General features: G+C 38.4%; 2 protein-coding genes across 6 annotated transcripts in view; one reads left to right on the top strand and one right to left on the bottom strand.

Moving 5' to 3' along the window:
• The window catches only part of si:ch73-63e15.2 (protein strawberry notch homolog 2), a 62495-nt gene extending 52368 nt beyond the window's left edge, over positions 1–10127 (bottom strand). For 2 of the 3 annotated variants that reach the window (XM_040053050.1, XM_040053052.1), the window contains exon 1: positions 9794–10127. The gene's annotated coding sequence lies outside the window, so the exon portion shown is untranslated. The remainder of the gene's footprint in view (positions 1–9793) is intronic. The other variant, XM_040053051.1, reaches the window with a different exon arrangement.
• Positions 10128–11785: 1658 nt separating this feature from the next.
• tm6sf2 (transmembrane 6 superfamily member 2) lies at positions 11786–25136 on the top strand. 3 transcript variants are annotated; one of them, XM_040053057.1, is made up of 11 exons: positions 11786–15114; positions 15345–15465; positions 16765–16868; positions 19106–19203; positions 19370–19473; positions 20110–20192; positions 20618–20742; positions 21306–21407; positions 22337–22429; positions 24022–24141; positions 24792–25136. In XM_040053057.1, exons 2-11 carry the CDS (start codon positions 15386–15388, stop codon positions 25026–25028), a joined length of 1146 nt encoding a protein of 381 aa, XP_039908991.1. In that variant the 5' UTR covers positions 11786–15114; positions 15345–15385; the 3' UTR covers positions 25029–25136. The 3 variants fall into 3 exon arrangements, with proteins under 3 accessions (XP_039908991.1, XP_039908990.1, XP_039908989.1); XM_040053056.1 differs by having other exon boundaries at positions 11786–15465; XM_040053055.1 differs by lacking the exons at positions 11786–15114; positions 15345–15465 and having other exon boundaries at positions 16263–16868.

Below are 25136 nucleotides of genomic sequence, written 5' to 3'. Positions count from 1 at the left end.
ATAACTGTTATCACAGAATTGACAGAAAAACTCATAGGCATGATTTTTTGCCATAAGCAAACAGCCCTTTCACAAATGTGGACATTTAGTAACATGCCATTTTTAGAAACAATATTTCCAAGACATGATATGTGCCTGCCTGTTTGCACCACCACCCTGTTACACAATCCACTATCAGCTTGCAAGTACCAATAATGAGAGTGAAAAGGGAGTCTGGCATATACTGAACTAGCTGACTGACTGCTGGTGGCCTTGTGGCTGCCAGAGCACATGGAGATCATCCAGGGAAGTGTGACTTCCTTAAGCTGGTAAATCACGATTAACACTCACGAGGAGAAGCACCACCCTGCCTAGCGCGTGTGTGCCACCTCACTTGACAAATGAAAACTCACATGTGGAGTGTTGATACTGACAATCAGAATTTCACAAACAGTGATTTTTTTCTCTTCCTGACTCATAATGAAATCATGCTCTATGCTTTACATGAAGTAACTCTTTAGACATTATCTTAATACATTTTAGGTCTAGTAATATATAAATGTCTTCCTTTATGAAAACAAGATATCTCAGATGCGCCATATCCTGTTTTCAAGACCAAGACCAGTGCAAAAAGTAAATAAATGATATCCCATGTTATGCAGTTTACCCACCATAGTTAATCCCCCGTCTTGTAGCATTAATATGCATTCCTTTACTTCAAATCATACTAATATCATCTTTTCTTTTCAGTAGGGTTACGGGAAGTATTCAGAAGTTTAGCTGTGCTTCATTCATTAACCACATTTGCATAATCAGCTCCTTGCGGCTCACAAGGTGTCAAAACCTCATTATGTCAACCAATTTTTTCAACGCCTTTGTACGTGCTATATATTTATTAGATTTTTTGTTAAGTGCTCTATGCACTCAGTAAGGTGCATAAAAGTACTAGATGAACCAGTCTGGAGGAGACACAGCTGATGCTATTGTGCAGCTGAACCTCTGAGGTCACTGCAGTACCAGTGTGGAGAAATCTATGAGTGGAAATGCCAGGAAAAAGGAATTAAAATTATTTCACATGAGTCTGTTTTTCCCAAAGTTACCATGGACATTACATGAGACAATAAGCACCTTGGCAAATACTTGTGAAAGTCCCTTACTTTTCCCATCTAGTACTACATCACAGTTGTCATGTGGTGTCCCTATATGCCCTAGGGACTTATAGGGACATTACACAGTCCCTAGGACATAGGGACAGGTTTCCTTGGGTTTTTAGCATATCCTGTAGTCATTTTGCATCTCTTTATAGCCCTTTTATGTTTCTTGCAGCAGTGCTTTTTAGGTGAAGCCCAGGGGCTCATTTGACTAAACGGTAGGTCTGTAAAACAATGGATTCATGAAAAAAAAAAAAAACGTAACTGCACATTTATTGCAGGTACTGTAGAAATATGTAGACAGCCCTCTGTTGGCATCTGTCACTCTGTATACTGTTGTAGTATGTCTCTGTCTTTACTACTAACAAGCTGGATAACAACAAACATTCAATTCAATGTACACCACTTACTCATGACCCATCTGAGTCCATCAGCATCACCAGTAATCAGGTTAGAAATGATTAGGGCCCAGCTACACTACACCAAAGCAGCAAGGGGGCTGTTGGCTGGTTATGATTGGCTTGACTGGCTGGATTCATTAGTTGCTGTGATGAAATATTCATAAAAGGAACAAGTTACTTCCCAGGGAAACGCGGGATGCCATCATTCAAAACAGCCTACATTATTAATCAGCACCTTTTTCAACACAAAGGGTCCATACTTGACACGGTGTGCACATGCACAGACATGACGCAAGCCCTTAAGCACATACATGGAAGGACACAGACATTAGCTACCTATCTTTCCCGGTTCCCACTGCCAGAAAGGAAATTCCATTCAGCATTGCCGTAAAGGGACTGTTAACAGCCCAGTAACTGAGTAGGACACTGGATAGAGAATAATGATCGAATAACGGTGTAACTGAATCAGCTGTCTTATCAAAGTCGGGAAATGGAAACAAATTTGGTTTTAGGAGTCTGTTGTTACTGCATTTCTCTTGTACAAATATTTATCAAAGAGCCTCTACGGACTGGGACAGCACACAGGAACACCTTTCATAAAACAAATGGGCATTTATTTGAATGGTCTGCTCTAAATGAAAGGCTGGGTTCACAGATTTCGCTGCTTGCAAGTGAATACCAATTAATCCTAATTACATCTTCATCAACCAACTCCAAATGGTTATTCAGCACCATTTTGCCGGGATGATGAATATCTTTGTGGCCACAGACACAAGCTGAATGAGACATTAAAGTAATTTATCCTTAAAGCGAGAACTTAATCGAGCTCTTGTGGGTGAGAGGATGGCTTTGTTGTGGTAAATAAGAACATGGAGCGATAACGGAGAACAGGGAGAGAACGGAGAGAAAAAAAGGTGAGGGCAAAAACAATTTGGATAATAATAAGAGCAAAAGAGCAAAAAAGGATGTAAAACAATGCTTTACAGTTGCCTGATGGCACTCATTTAGGAGCAAATCCCTCTACTTCTACCACCAGCTCACCAGAAATAGATCAAAGGCTGACTTGATCAAAGGGAGAACGATCCACTTAGCTGCCTCTTTGCCCCGTTTTCCTCTGTCATCTAATTTCCTCAGAATAGAGGGATGATAGCGTATGCTAGTGTTGCACAGTTTTTTTTGCCTTGACTACTCTGGTTAAACTTTTTAGGTGAATAGACAACAGCTTATTTTACTCCCCCACAAAAAATATTAAACCAATTTTTTTTTTTTTTAAAAAAAAGCTCAGCTCCTTGTGATATTTCTTAAGGATTTTTACTCACACCTATATAAGCAAAGCCAGTGAACTTTTTCATCATGTATGTGTCTTGGCTGATTTAAAATATTGTTCCTTGCGCCATTTTAAAGTCATTTATGATATATACTGCTGTATGAAAATTTTCCTCTCAGTTAACGTTGCATTTTAATATGAAAATAACATATTATGATTACTGCACTATGCCTAACTCCTTTCTTTTGAGCAATGCCCAGTTGTTTTCTTTTTTCCACTACAGTTCCTCCTGCTGTGTGGCAACCCAGTATATGGTGTATATATCTCCATGTCCCAGTTTCCCTTACGTCCATTCCTCTTTCCACCTCCATCCTGTGCATGGAAGCCAGTGGCGTTAGCTATTGCCTCTCACCCAGTCTGAACTCCAAAGAGATTTTGCTGCTGATTGGAGGCAGCTGGCTCAATGCGTCTGAATCTCCACCCCCATAACCACCCCTCTCAGCCATGGTTATTCAGAGAGTCAGTCATAACACCCAACAAAAGCTACCAGATGCATGGTTCACAAGCAAACAACACAGCACAGGCAAACGAAATAGTCTGGACTGTGAACTGTGCCCTAACACCGTTCAAGTCCAGACAGTACTCTCTGCTCCACTAAAACCGACCTCAGTTATCTGGCAGGCATGAAAATATTGCACCATTTGCACAGCTCACAGGAGTGTATCTTTGGCTGTCTATGTCACTTTGCAAACTTCAGTTCATCCTTTTTATTTCACATATGAGCTGGCTCACTGACTAGGCTGCCTTCATACTCTAGAACAACACTACTTGAAACCAACAAGCCATTCTGAAAATAAATCAGACAGGCAAAGCATGTTCAAAAAATTATATCATTGTGATCAGAAGACCAAATTACTGTAAACTGAAAATAATTACAAAGAACAAGTGCCTACTGTATGATATGACAAGTCCCAGATGAGTCAGTCAGAATTAAAGTTGCAATTTGGTGGCCCCATCACAGAATAAGCTCTTTATTTAATTACTACAGATTATTTTGATGAACAGCTTGTCAAAGAGCATACACTGTTATGAGATTTACAGAAAAATTATACGAGGAACATGAAACACCTTATAACACATTGTGCTCAGGTGTTCCAGATACCAGCAGAGACTGCACAGAGCGGCTTTGATCTGCTGTGTAAACGTAAGATGACAGTAAGGTGAAAAAGCAACAATATATATCTAAATTTAAAGTGTCACCATGCATTACACTATTCTGAAGTAGAATAAAATGGTAAAGTAATCCCATCCAGAAACCCTATGTGTCATACTTTATAATGTTAGGTAAAGATCCTACAATACTATAGAGGGAACCCAAACAATCAGCACTCAGCGACAGTGGAAAAGAAGAACTCCCTTATAATAGGAACAGATCTTCAGCAGACCAAGACTCCAGGAATTGCAGTCATCTACTGAAACTGGCTGGGTAATGAGAAAAGAGAAGAGAAAAAACAAAAGCGCAGACAGACCGAGGACAAAATGCAAACTAAAACAATAGAGAAAACATGCAAAGCCAAATATGACTAAAACCGATGAAAAGTGCTGTGTGGAACTCATTTAAATAATGAATATGAGGCCCAGTACAAATTCTGTCAGAGAAGGCTAACATGTCAATGATGTTTTGGGTGGGGGGTCTTTGAAGAAAAGTTGAATAAACAAAAAACTGCCATCTTTATCACAATGCTCAATAAAAGAAAAATTTCAAAAACTTGTATTATGTCATTACTTAGACAATATTCAACTGCAGTTCCGGTAAAGTACTGCAATGTGTTACTTTAGTAAGTAGTAATGTTTACCATAATCCATTCTTTTTATAACTGCAAATCCATTTGGTCTTTTCACAAATTCCATCTCCACCATTGCCACTGCTTCATAAAATGTCACAGATATGTTAAAAACAAGGAAAACTCTAACTTGCCTCACTTAAAAAAAAAACAAAAACAAAAAACAAAGCCACGCATTCACATACACATAAATCAAACTGGATGATGTCAAGTGACATTAACTGAGCCATTTTTTAAGGACAAGGGTAATTAAGTTACTGCCAACAGTACAAATACACTTACTGCAGGATGAGGCAGGTTAAGATTTGGTTCAGGGTTTACATGAAACTGAAGTGGCTGAGCTATGCATCAGAGTAAGCTGACCCGCACAGACTGACAAGTCTTTCTTTTCCCCCCCTTCATTGTTAGACCCATTATATATTCTTGGGAATTCAGTGTCACTCTACTACGGAAGGACAAATATTTACTCACACTGACAACTTTGGGAAACCTTAGACGTTGGGATCAAACATATTTGTAAAATGACTAAAGAAGCTAACCTTTAAGCACAAAGGCACCAAACACTTGTTCGAAATGTGAGCTCTTGCATTAAATTCTTTTAAGGTTTGAAATGCTACTGTGTCTGTAGTCTGGTTTACTAGCTGGTAACCTTGAATGTTTGGAACAACTTTGCAGTAATGAGGGGCAGGAAGAGAAACAGCATCATAAAGTTGCATGACAGAGCCTGTTATTTCCATTCTTATGGGACAGAAAAAACTAGTATACAACACATAACTGAAGGCTTCGCTGATACTATTACATGTCTAGAAACTTTATGGTGGATTATAGTAATTAATCACTGCTGTTGGCATAAACTTCAAAGTATCTATGGCTACTGGTAACGTTAATTCCTCTCTCTCTTTTGCACTCATGCACACACACACACACACACAGGTTTCAAACTTCCCATAACACTAAACTTAGCGTCAGACAACTTACCTAAAAGGAAAGCCTCTGCAGGTAAAAAAGTTTCACTTCACCTTCAATTTCAACTTCTCTTAACGTTCAACCGCAATGCAGCATGTTGTCAACGAATGGTCCACTAAGTATATTCAGCAATCTTTGACTGATGATTTGAGTCCTCGACTTTCAGGATGCATCCCTGACATACAATACCGGTTACTATTATTATTATTATCTATTATTATTTTTTATTCCCACAATCATTCTCTGCAACAGATCCAAAAAGCCAGTATCAGTTGACCTCTAAATACTTGCAAAGAAACATTAATGTTTAATTTCAATAAAAACTTTATCTTAAATTCACTTGAAACTACTATACTTACAATTAAAAGGTCTAAACTCTACGGCTCAGTTACCAAGACATGAACTAATCCTAGTTTTACACGACTGAACAAGTTTTTTAATCTAGGACTAGGTTCAATACATGTCAGGGAAACACAGTAGGGTGCTCGTTTAACAAGGGTCAACGGCAGACATAAAAACACATTATTTTAAATTGTTCATTAAAAAAAAAATTACACCTCAAATCTCCTTTCACGCATTTAAAAAAAATTCACAAACTAGGTTGTATGTTGGCATTTAATTAACCACTCTTCTTATTCTTCCCTAGTTACCATGTGGAGCTAGATATGGATCTAGTCTGATAACTGAAACACTGACACGCACTGTACTCGGTTATCAATCTATGTGGAGACTAACATTTCTCTTATATCTAATTCCTGGATGAGTCCCAGTTTGAAATCCTTGTCTGAGTTTCTTAGAAATATTCTGACACACTTTTTCCACAGAAAATCATAAAGTAAAGCAACGAGGCATGCCAGAGTGTGGTATGCTCTCCTGCATTTCAGTCATGTCTCACCAACCTCTGATGTGGCTTGGGAGAGATCCACATGGGCTCCAGGTCTGGAAAGGGGACAGGGGATACTCAGACAGCCTATCATAAAAGGCTGTTTCATAATACAGTGTAAGAGGTGAGCCCCATTGCCACATATTCATAACAACTCCTACTTGTGCTTTCACTCTCCTCTCACCAAACATTTATATTTTTTTTAGTACACGAACTATTACCTAATGAAGCCCAGATTCCAGGAAAGCAGGAACTGAATCAAACGAATTACCTAGGGCCGATACCCCTCCTCCACTTCACATTTTTACTCTCACTCTAATCAACCCAAAGGCAATAAATGAGATTTATCACTGGCACCAATTGGAGAAAGGGGGAACAAGCTAGCAAAGACAAGGGCTGAAGGAGAATGGAGGCCAAATCACAAACAGTGGGGGGCATGAGCCATTGCTTAGTAGTGCATCACAGCTGTTTGGCCTCCCCAAACCAATAAGACCAGGAGTAACTAATTTCCCAATTTCATCTCAAGTCAGAAAGTATTTTAAAACCATAATCTACATGAAAATAACCCTGCAAATATTTCTCATCATGTAAACGTAAAGTAAATTCTGAAAACTTTTACCCGAGTCATAGGTAAGTTTTTCTAAAAGCAGAAACCATAGGCAATTAGTGAAAAACATCCCTTACTGCTCTCCCCTAAAAAATTTTCCTGACATCAGAAGGTCTACTTTCAATTCAGTTTTTGTCATTCAATGAGCACTTCATTTACAAACCAGACAATAAGCAGACTGTTATGTCTTCAGATAAATTGCAATATACAGTTTTTGCACAATCACTACAGTTTACAAGTTACTTTTTAAAGTGTAAAATCTTCACATGTAAAGCTTTTGTATTTTATGATTTAAACAGCGTGTCTTGATCTACATTCAAAATACTCTTTCCAACAACTTTCCAACGTCATCCGGTGGATGTTACTGGACCTTTTAGCAACCCTTGTACTGCATGTGTAATACTCTTGCGTTAAACAAAGCTTGAACATACATTACTATTTAAAAACAGTAAAAATTTCAGAGGACATGTCTTAACACTTTTAAAGCATATGCAACTTGCTAATCCTGCTATGTGAAACACCCACATATTCTCTTTGTGTCATCTTTGTAGTTCCTGCAGGCTCTAAACATGGTGCCAACAGATCTAGTGTGCAGTGACCCTCAGAGTCCCTGCAGGGCAGACAGCCATCAATTGTCTGGCACAGAGGAAAATTAGAAAAGGGGAGCTGTTCAGCATAAACACACACAGAAGTAGAAGTGGAGCTCAACCACTGTTATTGCTCATGCGAACCTTTTTTTTTATACACGCACTTAAAATACAGCCTGGTATGCATGGTTACCAAAAGCAGCTATTATTACATGAGTGATTAACTGGTACTTTATTTGTTTTAACCAAACCAACAAAACTTCCCTTAAATTCAAAGCCACTTTTCTCTATGTATGGGTATCTGTAAAAGCATTATATTCTAGTGTAATACTTAAGTTGCTGGGTAGGTGATATAATAAGTAAAAAAAAAAAACCCTGTCTGTTTCCATTTAAGTTCAGGAGAGTGGGGGAGATTTGGCTGCAAGAGGGATTTTACAACAAACAACACCAAGTCCATTGACCTCATCACAGGGGTTTAGATATTTTTGACTAAAACTGTGACAAAAGCCTAGCATGTTGTTCATTTCGCAGCCACCAAATACTACCCATCAACAAAAGGAGAATGACATAATTAGAAAAATAGCCAGGCACCATGGCAACCTACTGTGTCAAGGCTTGCATAGGGCTCGACTAGCCTTTGCTGCAGGCGAGAAACACAGTGGAAACCAAATAGCGAAAATTGCAGGAAAGAACTGGAGGGGACAGCTATGTGGGAGCCATTTTCATTTCCTTATGAGTCAAATCCAAACGCTCCAATGTGTTTGGTTTCAGCCACATCAATCTGATTTTTTTCTGTATTAAACATATAGCTTAAATTCGTGGAAGACATGACCAGTGGCGTGTTTAATCCGGACCCTTCTACTATAATAAGTTAAAGCACCCTGGCACAGAATACTCGCATACTTTAGCCACCTCTTTGACAAACACAACATTCCTAACAGTGGTACATACACGTCATAATCATATAATGAAAAAGAAGTGTGCGGAAACATGTATTACACGCACAAAGTTTATTGTTACCAATTACGCTTACAACTTTCAGCCTTTCTTCTGTCTCATTTGTTAATTAATACATTACCGGTAGATGCACAAACTGGGGCAACATCTCCCCAAGGTCTCCGAGAACAACAGTACTTTTCAACTAACTCCACTTGCTTTGAGATTATACTAAATGGCGTTGTTCCCTCTCCTGTAATTCAGCTAAAGTTAGTGTGTACGCCTACGCGATGAAAGTAAGCAGCATTTTTTAAATAAGCTGAAAATACAGCTTGTGTTGATAAAAGTGGACGCACTGGTTTCAAACAGCACAAAGGAAAACAGCCAAAGCTCTGCGTACAGTATCACTGCCACTACTGTTAGCTTAGTGAACGACAAACGACATATCTATTACGGAGTAACAAACAAACCAACACTGGCTTCTGAATATTTCTAATTAATATGCTTCGTTTTCTTGCCGAAAAATCGCGTACGACTGCTGGTCAAGAAAACAACGATTAGGCAAAGTATACCTGGTTTTACTTCACTAAAATCAACCATACTTTGTATAGCTCATTGTGCTAGCTCTGGTAGCATAGCTCATAGCCTTTTTCCGACTTTGGGTATGCTCGTTTTGCACTAACATACCTGGCACTTGTATGTTATTGGAGAGAGAATACACTCTAGTTTAGTACATAAAATATCAGTTTGTCCAGATTTGTGTTAAAATAGTTTTTGTAGCAACTGCTACCTGTTTCTCTTTAAATGATAAAGATAGCATGGAAATTTTTATTGACCCAAATTACTTGCTGGTTGGCTAATATTAAAGCGAGAGCGTGTAACTCCGTAACACGCTAGCTAAGATAGCCACCGGACTTTCTCGAACACAGCATAACGAAGTAATTAACATCGCTATGTGTGTTTTATTTGCTCCTAACTTCCATGGGTTTCATGACATTACATGTATATCGATAACGTCCCATTCGTTTAATCCAGTCCAGGCGCCGAAGAGCCGGCGTAGCCCGTCGTAAAAAACGTGCGCGCCTAGGAGAGGCTGCCCTGAACGCATCTTGTTATAAGGCTACTGCCGATGTGTCGCTCGCATTTTCCCAATATAATCGAAGTACACTTACCGTTGACGTGTTTCCTATTCTCAAACCAAACCCCGAGCTCACGGCCTGATTTTGATCGAAGACTCGCCTCAAAGTAACAGAAATAGGGAATTTTATCCAACTTATTCTTCGTAGTTGTTTTCTCCACTTCCTGATTGAGACGCTGCCATTTTGAACAGCGAAAAAATATTTCCGCCGTTGTCGTCACACACAGAGCCGCTCGTTCAGATCCCTCGAGGACTCTGCTTGTTGATCGAGAACAGAAAACAGAAGAGCACAGAAATAGTTAAGTGTTTGGCCCACCTGAGACAATGCGTCAAGTTAGACAAAATATATAAAGCGGTGACAAATGAGCGCTCAGCAGTTATAGCTAAGTTAATAAACAGCTGGCCAAGAAATAAATACTAATACCCTAATAATAACAAGCAGCTCAGTCAAAGGTATGCAGATGCTGAAATTCAGATCGACTATCTGATAAATAAATAAAATATTTCATAGTTTTAAAAACAAGTGTAAGTCTACAATAAACCAATATAAATAAAAATAAATAAATAATACCGACAAACACAGTTTTCACTGGTTTAAACAATATGTAACTTAATGTAAGTGTGCATTAGGTTATAAAAGTTTAGAGGTTAAACCTCGTAGTGATACATCACCCCAACAGAGCACTTTGCTCTCAGGCTGCAGTTTTAGGCCTTTTATTCTGTTGAACCAGCTCCCTTTTTGGGGACAGACACCTTCTCTGTTTTTAAGATTTGACTTAAAACTTTTCTTTTTGATATAGCTTATAGTTAGGACTGGATCAGGTACCCAAACTCCTCCTTAGTGGTGCAAGAGGCCCGGGTTGCTGGAGGCGTCCCATGATGCACTGAGGGTTTCTTTTTCACTTACCTCTTTTCACTTCCTGTGGTTGTACCCACTCTGCATTTAATCATTAGTCATTATTAATCTCTGTCTCTGGTCCATCATTGTGCTTTTTGTCATGTCTACCCCATCTCACTCCCAACCGATCAATGGCCGAGGGCTGACCCCTCCTTCAGCCTGGATCTTTAAGAGGATTTTTCCGTTAAAAGGGAGTTTTTCCTTTCCACTGTTGCCAAGTGCTTCCTCATTGGGGCATGTGTGATTGCTGGGGTTTTCTCTATGTGGTATTGTCTTTACCACACAGTATAAAGAGCCTTCAGGTGACTGGTGTGATTTGGTGCTATATAAATAAAACTGAATTCTTAAAGTATGTCACTTTAAACGGTCTTGTTAGGCGCTATGTGCATTTGTTTTGTTTCAGCTACAGTTTTAAGAACTAGGTTTAATCAGATTCTTTATTTTCATATATTAATTAATTAACCTATTTTACAGTTTTTCCCTTCCATGGACCAACATTCTGTGCACAATCCCTACTGCTACTCTTGCAGGTTCAAGTATTACTCCTGAAACTGCTGATAATCATAAATGTAAGAAAAGTATGATTTATTGCTATGTTTTTATGCAGTTGTTTTTTGATATCCATATGCTTATATGTAGGGTGTATATGTCTCTGTTTTTTCCTTCTTTTTGTGAGGTTATTGATCCAGCCGTTGAGTTTCTACAAACATGCTCTAATTTTGCATCTTTGTCATGAAATAACCTTCAGCGCACATTAAAGTTGAATGTTTTTATCTCCAGAGAGTGTAACCGCTACTTATAAGCCGGACCTTGTATTCGTGTTATTTTGACTCTGACTTGTTTTATTTTGTTTGATGTGTTTTGATGTTACATTTGATTTTTAACAGTTGGTCTCAAGGGACCTCCTGATTAAATAAAGGTGTAATAAATAAAATGAATAAGAAAAAGCACTCCAAAAGCAAAAAACCTCTTCCACAGCAGCCAGCTCACTGGACAGTATTCACTTTTAGGGAAATAGTATTATATTTTTATAGCCATTTTTTATATATTATATTCATTATATTAATTCATTTTGTTTTCTTTGTTTATTTTAAAAGTACTTTAATAAGCCTGCAGTGAAAAAAGTTTTTTTTTTTAAAAAAAAACTGTAGTAAAAACTGCAAAAAACAGTGCAAAGTGCAGGTTTATGTGCAGGTGTATAGCATTAATTTCATTGTTTAGTAAAATTAGTTAAAATTTTAAGTAATAATCTTTTTAATGAACAAAAGGTTTTGATCAGAAGTTTATTTTGTTTCCTAAAAAACAAAACAAAATGTATTCAGCAACATCGCACATCTATTCAAATTGTTATGCATTTTAACAGTTATAACCTCTTTCTGTAAATTAACAGATTCATAATAAAATCAATAAACTGTACTCGAAATTATCCCATGCCAACCCATTCTTTTCAGTCTGAAAACCTATTGTCATTTTTCAGTAACATTTCGAGCGTTTAAGAAATGGGTACTTCATCATGCTCAGAATAATACACTTCAACAATGTGTGTGATGTGGGCAAAGGTGTGTATTGTGTTGACAATACACACAACACTTATAAGAAACATATAAGGTTATAAGGTTTTTTGTCAATTTTGGACCAATAAATTATTAAGTTGACCATGAAGACCTTCTTGGATATAAGGCAAATTTTAATGAACTGTTAATACAATTGTACACAGCTATAAAGTTTTAGCTGAATGAATTTAAAGCTTTTAAAGCTGTCTTCTTAACAGAGAATGAGAGAACGGATGCACACAGATACTATCAAAAACTTAAACTCCTTGGCGCAGGTAAAAAGGATAAATCAGGAATGCCTTGAAGGAATTTCTTGAAATTTAGCACAAACTTTTGTTTGTAATGTAACACTGCCTGATTAGATTTTGGTATGCAAAGGTAAAAGTGTATGTACTGCCTAAGACAACTGGAAAAGTTCAGGCTGTCACAGGTACTCTTGCTCAGGTTCTACCTCACCATTCATCACAACAGCTTTCACCACTTTATTGTTTGGCTCCTGAGCTTTGCTCTAAGTGTAGAAATACAGTAAACTGGGTGATGGGCAGTATAAATACTTGGTTGCCGGTTACTCCATTTAACAGATGTAAACTCTTCCCGGAAAAAGAGGGCAAGGGAAAGGTCATCAGAAAGTTGGAGCTCTGACAACACCTTCATCCTTTTTCTCCCCCAGGACATAACCATCATAGAGCACAATATTTAAACAGTTTCCATGTGTTGTTAAAACATTTATGCAATATCATCTAGGCTAAATACCTGCAGTCCAGCCACTCTTATTCTCTTTGTTTCACTTAGACTCTAGGGTAAATTATTCTGTTTAGTTTATTTTGTCATAGTGTGAATATATTTTGCTTTTAACTCATCTCTTTGTTGCTCTTTTGTTTTTAACTATGAAATAAGGTCTAGGCAAATGCAGCTGAAAGATCAGCGTCAGCATCACTTCACATAACACGCTTTTAGCCTTTAGTCATGCACTGACTACTCATGCATTGTCATTCCTATATGTTTGTGTTCTATCAGAATCACCTTTATTAATCTAGCATAACCTTTAAATAACCTTTTTATTACAATCAAACAAAGGTATCACTTCATATGAGCCTGGACAGACATGGACATAAATTCCAACCTGACTGGCTGGCAGTGGCATATCAACCATGATGTCACTCCACTTTCATTTCAGCAGATCTATCAGACTACTTCCCCACGGACAGTTATTCTATAAAAGCATGTTTCATTTAAGATGTGAAATGGAGTACATGCTCTTCTTCCTCCTGCAGGTCACTCTTTCATTTTGGTATCAGTCTGTCCATCCTGTGATATTGAACAACGGAGCTGGAAGAGATCCAGTTGTTTCCAGCAAACACACATTGCCACAGCCTTCCTGGTAAAACTGCCTTCCTCTTATTCCCAACAATAGAGGTTGGTGGGAAGCAAAGGGCGATGTGTATGTGTGTGTGTGTGTGTGTACATTTGTTTGTATTCAAATTCACTCTTCTTTTCTTTTCTTTTCTTTTCTTTTCTTTTCTTTTCTTTTCTTTTGGAAAGATACTGGCAGGGTGGTGCTCTTTTCTTTCTGTCAAGTATTCTTGTTCTCTCTTGTTTTAGCGAGGTGGTGGTTGATGATACAGTATGTGAAAGCAAAATAAAACCTTCATGATGCATTCTAGTTCTTTACAGTACTTTGGCTCATCTCTGAAGGTGTTTCCACTTAAGACAGTTACTCATTCCTCAGCTGATTCACTGTCCAGTAACAATAACTGCAAAGTCTCAGTTTCTGCCATAATACTCTGAGCAAATGCTGACTGATGTGTGCATCATCATTAATAAAAATCTGCTCTATGTCAAAGTTCAAAATGAACTGTAGTTTCTCAGAGTTTATTTGCACACAAACATAGCAGGATTTTATTTTATTTTTTAGCGTTTGGCTCACCCTAGTGGAATTTTTCTGACAATGCTTTCTTTGACGTGAGCTGGATTATAAAGTTCGAGACCTCAAAAGCCCAAGCCGTTGTGCAAAAACACATAAAACCAGGCCACGGCACACAGGCATAGTGAGGATTTGGCTCTGTTGAGAAATTCTGATAATTAGTAGAAAAAGAATTGCGGAAACATTTCCTGTCTACAGTCTTGACTGTATGTCACAGATTAAGGGTCTGCAGCAACCCTTCTTTTGACAGGACTATAGGAATGCTATGGCTATTTTCTTTCTTTCTTTCTTTCTTTCTTTCTTTCTTTCTTTCTTTCTTTCTTTTGAAAATTTGCAACTCGTTGAAAGCAGATGACTTACTTAAACAGAGCTCGGTGTATGCAGTCCTGTTTCAGCAGAAACGTGAATGTCACTCCCTATCTGATATGATGTTAGAACAATGTTAGAATCAAATGCGCAGAAGATACAAACCTCACAATTAGGGTCTATTTTCTTGTGGGAAGTTTGCACAAGTTCTCAAATGCTATTTGATGTGCAAACATTTTTATAACTTTAGAGTGTAAAGGGTTCATTAATTGAAATCAAATTGTGATTTAGCTTTTGTTCAATTCAATTCAATTCAATTCAATTCAATTTTATTTATATAGCACCAAATCACAACAACTGTCGCCTCAAGGCGCTTTATATCGTATCAGTTCAACACTGTTGTATTGTATGTCTGAGTATAGAGAAGGCATAGTTCATATAACTAAGCATTAAATGCCTCACATAATCAGTATACGTAAGCTGAAAACGTTGCATGGCCTAATATGGAATGTAGGCCTATTCTCTAATACGACTTATGTAAATCTCTGACAAAACCAAATTGCCCAACTTTCCCCCCAAAAGCTTCTTTGTTACCACTCATTCTTTCCCCAGTAAATGCCATGTCTGCCTCGGGCCAGCAGTAATTTGATTAATTCACCAAACGTAGCCAGACGGTAAGACCCTGCTCTCCTTCTTTTTCATTTATTTCACTGTTAAGGTTTCATTTTAAATGATACTTTGTGGAACTCATTCATCTAATTTTGCTTAATACCATTTAATTTCAGTTTTCAAGTTAATAATGTGCTGATGTTATTAATATTGGCTCAGTCGACTATTTAAATTTGTTTTTATTGCTGGATGAGAATGCTATTCACTTATAATTGCATTATATTTTCATCCTTAGTGTGAATCCTGCAGGGAGGGCGCTGAACAGCTATTGAAGAGATGGAGATTTTTGTCTTTCTATTCTCATTTTCCGCCCTTGGCATCCTCTATGCCATGAACACCATCTCTGAGCTTCAAGAGTAAGTTATTAAATGTACTGATTTCTTATCACCTTAATACATACAGTCTTTCCCATGAAATCATTGTAACACGTTATATATTATTCACTCACAACACATGCATTTTTTTAAACTATGAGAATAATTGTTAATATACAATAATGTTAGAAATCCTTCCAGTATCACTGGGTGACAGCTGGTATACTTTTCTACCACTGGAGGACTCTGTAAGCTTAAAACTCAAACTGCATTAGTACTGGTGACTGTGTTATACAGTATGTATAACAAGCTAAGGAATCCTTGACCATATTCAACCCTGTACATTCTATGACATCAGTTTAAAGAGTGTATATGCTAGTTGTGCAAACTCTTTAAAGCTAACATTTCTTGAAGGGAAAGGAGAAACTAAAAGGGAGCAAATAGAAGGCAGAGTTTGTGGGCATAATGATATGACTGATATGATGATGGGGGTAATTGCTTTTCTAAGCTCTAAGGATTCACGTTCTCATTCAAGGCGTATCTCTTGTGCCTGTTTATTAGGATACTGTCTTTATAAGATTGTCAGCAGCTGATGGATAAACATTATAATGCTTTAGCCTGAATAAACAAAGATGGTGATAAAATGCATGTTTTAGTCTTCCCTCACCCACAAAGCATTTCAGCAGAATTTTTTATTCTTCCTATGTGAATATGTCTCCACACAGACATTTATTTATTTATTTGCCCATGTGGACACTGACAGTCAATATAGACTGCACAGAAGAGTTTGATAAATTACTCTTGACATACAATATGCCTTGTGCTCTTCCACTCCACAAACAAACGGTATTGTGTGCATAAATCTTCCTGTACTGTTGAATTGGAGGGGTAGCTAGGGAGCTTGCCTTTGCTCTCATAGCATTTGTTTTCCTTCTGTGAGCACACACTGTGAGTTTTGTGAGGATGCAATGTTGTTTACTAGGAGATACCTTGAGCACATTAATCTTTTCCAGTGTAAGGCGGAGGTACCTTTGACCAGTAAACATGGAGGGCAATGCTGAACTAACATGGCCTTAGCTTGCTGCATCCCACACCTCTGGCTATGATTGATTAAAGTTTGTAAAGATGTGCTTTTAGCTACTACACCAAGAGAGATGGGATATAGCAGATGAATACTGACTGTGGGAAAGTACGTACGTATATATGTATATATATATATATACATATATATATATATATATCAATCAAAGATAGCTTGCTATCTAAAAGTATCAGCAGTGAGATTGTGTTAAAAATATGGATATTTTCTTATGACACATTGACATTTCTCTGTTTTCACAGGCCTTATGTGATTCTGGAGATTGGTGTTGCTGTGCTGGTGATTGTGTTTCTGTTCTACTTCCTCATCACTCGTGGCAACGCACCTAAAGACTTCTTATTCTTTGGTAATCAACGCAAATATGTGCATTTCCCAACTTACTTGCGTTGCATTTCCAAATACACTATGGAATTTTAATGACTGCTATGCATTGTTCCAACTCCCACAAAAGGGTTTACAGAAGCGTGAAAACATGAATTGTATTCAGTGTGATTTCACCTGATATGTTGAAAGCAGCTTAGACTGATTAGGCTCAGAGCAAAGGTTTACCAGGCTTTTCTAAAGCGTGACTGACCCAAACGCTCCCTGCAGACTGACAACCCTCACAGCTCTTGCACTTACTTAACCTTTCAGCTATTCTTTTGAAACTGAGTTTTTGATTGCTTCTTAAGAAAAAAGGTCACAGCTATTTCGTAATACAGGACACGGTCATTGCTCCTGTATAGTAGAATCTGGATTGCCCTACTGACTCAGTCTGAATAATTTGAGGACCTTTGTATTCACTTTGGTCATATAACAATAGCAGCTTGTGCACTTTTCATGCAAGTTTAAAGAATTCTAAAATATTTTGTGCTGTAATGTGAATTAGTGTGACCGGTCAAACTGAGCTTCCTCTCTACCCCAGGTTCCCCCCTCAAATTGATCCCTGCAGCAGATGCTAGGGGCTAGGCTATTTGGGTGGAAATTTTAAACTATTGGCTGTGGGTGCTCAAGGCAGTGCTGGTATTGTCTATAAGAGCCAAAACATTAAGGGAAAAGAAGTGGCAGGCTTTTCTCATTGCTAGAGGGCCACAATCTCTCTGCTATATCACCTCTTAGATCTCAGAGATAATCCTAGTGGAGCTCCTCAGGATTACATGAGGGAGACAATATGTGAAACTGTGGTTTCTGTATAGAAACACAGATTCTGCAGTGGCCAGGTGGTAGATCATTGTAATGGCTTTCACAGGTGTTCTCTTTTAATTGACTTAAACTGCAGATGTGTATTTTTTTTTTTATATATATCAATGATTATACCCACTTTATCCTGTACAGGGGGCTGTAGCCTGCACATATTAGTACTGGGCAACATGAAAGTTTGTAACTGTGATCCAGATAGTCAGCTAACTTACAATGAAATAATAAAATAAAGTAGAAAACCAACAAAAAACCCAATAAACTTGAGGCTGTTCATAGATGTTTGAGAACCTGGAGAATAACCACACAAACACAGAGAAAATTTGGAAAATCCACAAAGAAAGGCTCTAGTTGATCAGCAGACTCAAACCCACAAGCTTCTTGCTGTTGTGCAAAAGCACTAACACTTGCAACAGTGCACAATGCATAAATGGAAGTAGCAATCTAATCAGCAGTACAGTATGCACAAACAGCAGTTTGCAATGTGTAGAAGCTGGCTGTTGTATTTTATAATAACTGCTATGCTGTGCTGTAGAATAGCAATCATTTATTCTGTCACAATAACTCTACCAGATGGTCTACCAAAAGTCATGCTGCTGCTCAGTGGCATTCACAATCACATCATTTCCAAGCCAATTAGATCACGCCTAAGATAAAATCTGGACATCTGGAAAGGGAGTTGCTGGTCAATTGTTTTATAATGAAACATACTGTATGCAAATGATACTGAATAGCACATTGCATTCTGTTATTTTAATGCTGCAATATGGGTCGAAAGCAACACTTCAGACTTTGTAATTTCTCAAAGAGAGCTTGGATAGAATGTAAACTGTAGTATTAATAATAGTTCATAACAACAGTGTTATTGTTACAGTTTATATTAATAGTAAGCCCTCCATGCCAATAATGCGTATGTGTGGCTTCATTCTTAAATATTATTTGCTAGACGTGACCTTTCAGTTCTCCTGGGTCCTTAACCTAAGGACAGAAGTCTGTTCACCATGGACTCGATTTAAGCATGCCTCATACCTCGTTGCTCAAGACTTAATTTTCTCCCCAAGCTGTTCCATTAATCAATCACCTGCCATTTGAAGGAAAACCTTTTAAACAAAAAAACAATGAAAAAGGCTCAGAAAATCTAGAAAGATTTGATGTCATGTTCTAATATACTGTAATTTATAGAGGAATTCAGGTGTCAGAATATGCAAAAAGAGTAACTTTTAATATTATAGTGCCTTCAAAGCGAGCAAAGCTGCTTAACCTTCCGAGTTTTTCAAGGTTCTAAAGATATTGTACACTACCAATTATCACCTACACACAGGCACAGAGCTGAAATTACAGGGCTTCTGGTATGAAGCACACAGGTTAGCCTTTTAAATATCCATTAAATCATTTTTCCCCCCACAGTTTTTGCTGAGTTTTCTTTCACATGTATCATTGACCTGACAAGTGCTCTGGAATATGATGGCATTATTTCTGGCTTTATGGAGTTTTACCAGAAGACGGTAGGTTTTATTCTTATTCTTATTATTCTTATTTATTAACATTTAAAATTCTGAAATTCTAAAAAAAAACAACACCCAACAAACACCGATCAAAGCACAAATAACCATGTTAAGCAAACATGATAATAATGCTGTGAGGCATGTGTGTACAAATTCTGTGTTTCAGGGAGAGCCCTATCTGGGAACGTCGTATGGCATCATGATGTGTTACTGGGATGGAATAGCACACTTTATCATGTACCTGATGATGATCAGCAGAATAACAGACAGGTGGGTGATGCTAAAGTCACATCACATAATGTCTGCATTATATGACAATAGAGAGATCTACAGGGTAGGGTCCCTTTCAAAATGCGAAAACACACACAGGATGGTATGAAAACTGTCTGTGTATACAGTCTAAAAGCAGTAGGAATGCATTTCAGTGCAAAGATAAACTTTTCTTTTACAGCATATGTCAAGCTTCAGGCTTATCTTTTTCCTGTATTTGAGCTTTTCTAAAGAAATAGTAACTGAGCCAATGATGTGTTTCACTTTAGAAATTCATGGGTGGATTTATCACATAAATCCCAGACAACGGCTCGAGAAAAAAAAGATTAAAAAAAAAAAGAAAATAAAAAAAGAAAGCCTCCTCTTGAGTGAGTTAGTCATAAAGTGCAGCCAGTGAGTTCAAGAGTTCAGCCTTGGGGATGGCGCTATCATGGATATTAAATCCTCTTTTAAACAATATCAGCCTTTTGTCACTTTAGAAAGTGAGCTAGGCATTGTGTTATCTGTAGGATGGATATGAGAAGTTCTCAAATATCATTTATTTAAACTTACCCAGCCTTGAAATTTAACATATAACTTTCCATCTCATTTGATCTCTTTGGTCTTTTTTTCTGTATTTTTCTGTTTCTCTCACAGGAAAGCCTACCGCACTCTGGGCCTGTTCTGGGCTGGCTCTTTGTGTGCCAACATGAGTGTGTTTATTGTCGGGATAGTGGCAGGTGAGCCGCATCTTCAATCCGCTTTCTGTCTGTCCCACGATGGCAAGCTTTAATCAGGCAAACATCTGCCCTGCCTTGTACCATCAGTGTCACAGTTCAGCCTGCCAACTAAACACACATGCCCCCCGTCTCGCCTGCCATCACAACCTCACAGAACAAAGCAGCAAACAGACTTAAAGCATCTGTTGTTGGCATTTCAAACTGCATACATAAGCGTCAGAAGCCCAGACTTGTCTAGAGGCAACGTGATGTTCGCTCTGTTATGTTAGCATCGATACGCCGCACATCTCTCTTTTGCCTCGAGTATCACAATTGAGGTTTTAATAGAAAGCTTAATTGCTCATTTACATTAAGATGTTTACAGGCGGTGTTTGTATAGTTAAGTGCATGCTGACAATAAGTGTCTATCTTTCTCTTTGTGGCAGGTAAATATGGGTCAGAGATCCATCCAGCCTTCTGGCTCAATTTTCTCTTTCTTTTGATGCCTGTGTTGGGAGCAATCGTTCTATTCACTCGGGCAAAAGATAGACCGCTCATTGGTGGATACAATGTAAGTACAGAACATGAATAATTAGACATTTATATGATTGTGGAGGGCTTTAGAGGTGCATTGTTGCTCAGGTGAATGTGATCCAAACAATGAAAAATCTGTGCGACTGTTAGTGTAGTTAGAGCGGTGTGCTTGCTGAATCTGTTAGTGTTTTAAAAACAGCTATAATTTCTATCATATTATGTAGTATTTTGTTCCAGTTGAGTCTTAAAGGGCCTCAGTTCTGCAGATTTCCAGTTCCATGCCATTTTAACTCACCGGCACCGTTCCTTTAACTCAGCTTTCTGCTTCCATGCTATCCTCACAGTCAGAGTTGATAAAAAAAACATAGATGAAGCTCAACATTTAGACACCTGAGCCATGATTGTTTGATTGCACATTTATTTATGCCAGGGGGAAGTTGTATTTGAGCTATAACTTGTTGTGGTCTTCATTTCAGTTCAAGTTAGGCTGACTTAATTTAAAGCACCTGCAATCAATACTTTTCATAGTGATGGAGAAGGAGGTGAATATATTTGTTTTGAGTCCTCTTCACATATCGACAAATTCTTAACATTCCACAGGCCCAGCATGCTCAGAGCCTGAAGCTGATCTGGCGTCCTTTGGACATCATTCTGCTGGTTCTCCTGATAGCTGCCATGGCCTTCACCATCCTGAGAGGCTTGGTTAGTATGTCATATATAAAATTCTAAAGAGATTTTAATGAAGGACTACAACTGTAGTTTTAAAAGAAAGTGAAAAAAGACAACAACTGATAAGAAGCATCATCTTATTAGAAAAGCTGGAGTTAAAATAATAGTATTTTTATAAGACATATATAATATGTAGGTTATGAAGTGCTTGTCAGGTCACATCTAGTCATATGATCTTTCCCCCTGGATTCAGTGTATCTCGTTTCTTTATTGGTCTTTTCTGTGACTGACTTAAAATAGCTCAGTAATCATACTCCTTAAGCCTGGCAATACAGCAACTACCTATGTAAATCCACATTAATTGACACTGATCACATTTCCTCCTTCACATAACCAAGAGTCCAGTTTATTTTATGCTAAAAGCTCTAAAAAAAGTAGGCATATTAACATTTATAGAAGTCGACCAGCTCTTGTTATTACTGCGATGTCGATACTTCCAGGTCACTTCACTCAGTTGGGAAACTTTCTAAACAAAATTGACTGTTTGAATGCAGGCTGACTCCTGGGATATTCCCCATTTTATATTTTTTTGGACACTCCTGCTCAAGGTGCAGTCAAACAACTCTGACAGCTTCTTCACTCCTGGAAGACAGACAGACTTAAAAAGAGGGTAGACAAGAGAGTGGGAGATTTAGAGAGGGTGTGACACAGTGCAGGCAGAAACTCACGAACCCCTCAGTATACAGTGAATAAACATGTTTTCCAAAATGTCAAACAATTCCTTTAACCATGCTCAGTGTGTTATTCTGTTTAGTCACATTGACAAATCTTCTCTGGATGTTCATTTTGTTATTTTGACAAGGGAAGAGAATCGTTCAGATCTATGCATTGGTATTTTATGCTGTTCTCTTAAACTGAACTACACTGTAAGGTTTTTCTATCATGTTGTTTGCTCTCCGTAGGTGGCTCTGGACTCTCCACTTGAAGCCTGTTCCATATACCTGAAGCAGTATGAACCTTACCTGAAGGATCCTGTGGGCTACCCTAGAGTTATGGTGGGTGTTTTATTTTCTCACCACACAGCCTTTCTGCCTGCCGTTGCTGGAACACCTGAAAGCTCTTCTCCAGTCTATTTTAAATAACAAGCCACATAATGGACCTCTGCTTTCATGGATCTCACTATGAGCGTGCTGGAAGCTTGCCCTTATCTCCCCCACTCTTTCAACTCGCAGCTGATTACAAGGCCCTTTTTCATCATTACAGCAATAACGAGCGTGGGTTGAGAGGCCAGCGGATCTTTGTGTCTGTCTTTCATTTGGTTAAGATGGATAACACATTATTACTTTGACGGGCATTGGTCTGCTGTCTTTTTATTTTCTTCCTCTGACCCTGTGTAGCCGTGGGTTTTGTTGTGCTTTGTTTGGCATACATGGCTTTGTCAATAGGTTATCCAAAGACCTTGTCTGGACTGCAGTCCAGGCACAATTGAGAGTCAATGATCAGACAGATGAACCGCATGCTGAGAACTTGATAAGGTAATCCCTGCCCAAAGCCTCCCATCAGCATCTCGCTGGGCGGGAGGAAGATGCGTGTGCAGCATGTGGAAGCGCGTCTTGTTTAGCAATGTTTGCGGATCTGTGTTTGTGTGTGACTGCCAAGGCTTCATGGGCATGTGCAAAGAAATCAAATGAAGTTTGGCTTACCGGGCAATCCTGCTCAGTTTCTGAACTAACCGACCTCTTCATTTATTGATGATGATGAATGATATGCGACAGATTACTGTGGCTGCACTAAGAAGGCATTTCAACAAAAGACTGAAGGGCATATATGATTGGCTTTCAGGCCCCGAGCTCAACTCATTAGAATTCATCTGGACCTAAGACCGAGAATGAAAGGAAACCGTTCACTGGTATAATTTGAGGCTTTTATAAAGTGGGAAACAGGCTTTCATGCACCAAATATTTTAAGTTGAAGGTCAAGACTCTTGTGTGGAAATGGTAATTTGTGCTGAGGGTGCAAATTTGTGTTAGAGAGCATGCATAGCTGAGAAGCAGCAAAACACTGCAGTGCTAAAGTTAATGATTTTAGTATTTTCTTGTGATTATTTTTGTCTCTTCATTTTAATTATTGAATTAATTGTACATTCATCCAATGTATGCAGTTCAACTGTGGGATAAAAGGTTAAATTACCCCCCAGGATATAACTGGAAGGGACAAAGCGGAGTATTTTAATTGTGATACCTGCCAATACTAATTCTCTTAGGTTTTATTTCGATTAGTGCTACTTTTCTGCAGCACATTAAAGGGCGCTCTGTGTTTGCATTTTGAGGCTTAAGCAGCCCTCTTCTGTATTCACTGTGAGTAGCTGAAGTGCGATGTGGGCCAGTGGAGACTGAGGATGTACTGTATTAATTGTCTGCTGGACTGTTGGTCAGGGCTCAACAACAACACTGACTGACAGTGATGGAAGAATCTTTCAGCTCTGTTGGGCACGTCCAACCATATCCTGAGCAATATATCCTGGAATATACAAGATATTATAGAGAGAGACTACCTACTGTGAGAAAGATACATTTTTAGTATTGTGAGATATGATATGAAATCATATTATTAGACTAATGGTGCAAGCTTTTTTTTTTAACCCTAGATGCTGCACCTGTTCTTTTATGCACTACCCTTGCTGGGTGCTTTTGTTTATGGTCTCCTCAAGCCTGGGTGCACATGGATGCCGGACTGGACCATCTTTCTTGCCGGAGCTATGATCCAGGTAACGCCACCAGAGGACAGACTGTAAATAAAGAAAATTACTATGAATACATGGTTTAAGCTACAGGTCTTTGAATACTGATGCAAGATTCACTGACAGTTGTCTGCATTGGAAGCTGCTGCGATAATTGCTGCCTCTGACCTATTACAGTTTTCCATCTGCTGTTTATGTTAAAAAAGAAGCGATCCAACACATGTCAGGGCAATTAACTCCATCTAGTGAGCTTTCATCTTTCTAAAAATGACCTGGACAAAATTTATCCTTTGAAGCATATTCTCTGTAACAAACAAGCTGGTGGTGCTTTCTCTCCATATTGCTCTGACAGAAAGATTGGAGCCATGAGAAGAGAAACTACTTGATTAAAGCCTTTTTGCACACTCTCTGTCTTCTAAGCCAACTTCCAGTTAGACATAAAGATGACATTTTCAGATGTCGTTTATCTTTTTTGTTAGTAGCTTTATCTTGTGTATTTTAATAGACTAATAACAGTGGAAAAAATAGTTTATAATTTTTGGAAAGAAATACTGAGGCATCAAGTTATCTGTCATGAGTGTGCAGAGAGAGTAAGAGACGAGTAAAAGCTGATATGTAAAGTAATGTCCTCCTATATGCAAACAGTTTGACCTCTTTCTTTCTCTTTCTCCTTTCAGTGCCAATGGTCCCACATCGGGGGATTCCTCCACCCTCGCACCACAGCGCCGTATCGCATTCCAAGTGATGCTTTCTGGTTGGTGCTGGCAGCTAACTTGGTCTATGCAGCCACTCCCGTCCTTGTGGCCCTGCGGGTCTACAGCAACCCCTATTTCTTCCTAAAAATTGCTCCCTTCCCTGGGCAAACAGGTTTACCAATCAGCGAAGAGAAAGACACCAAGTATAAACTGAAATGATCATTTTTAATCTTCTCTGACCTTTGGAGGAAATTACTTATCTGATGATTCATGAAGAACTCTTTTCTTTGAAAGACCATGTTTCAAAATGCCAAAATACAACTTATT

The sequence above is a fragment of the Simochromis diagramma genome, unplaced genomic scaffold (genome assembly GCF_900408965.1).
Source record: "Simochromis diagramma unplaced genomic scaffold, fSimDia1.1 OVJJ01000419.1, whole genome shotgun sequence".
Classification (NCBI taxonomy): domain Eukaryota; kingdom Metazoa; phylum Chordata; class Actinopteri; order Cichliformes; family Cichlidae; genus Simochromis; species Simochromis diagramma.
The sequence above is the reverse complement of the archived record's forward strand: the minus strand, read 5'-3'. Positions and strand labels throughout refer to the sequence as shown.

Excerpts from the sequence above, each read along its gene's own strand:
- tm6sf2 (XM_040053055.1), top strand. The coding sequence starts at position 16,592 with ATGAATACTGACTGTGGGAAAGTACGTACGTATATATGTATATATATA. Across the intron at positions 21,408-22,336 it reads TCACCATCCTGAGAGGCTTG|GTGGCTCTGGACTCTCCACT; the intron begins GTTAGTATGTCA and ends TGCTCTCCGTAG. Across the intron at positions 22,430-24,021 it reads TGGGCTACCCTAGAGTTATG|ATGCTGCACCTGTTCTTTTA; the intron begins GTGGGTGTTTTA and ends TTTTAACCCTAG.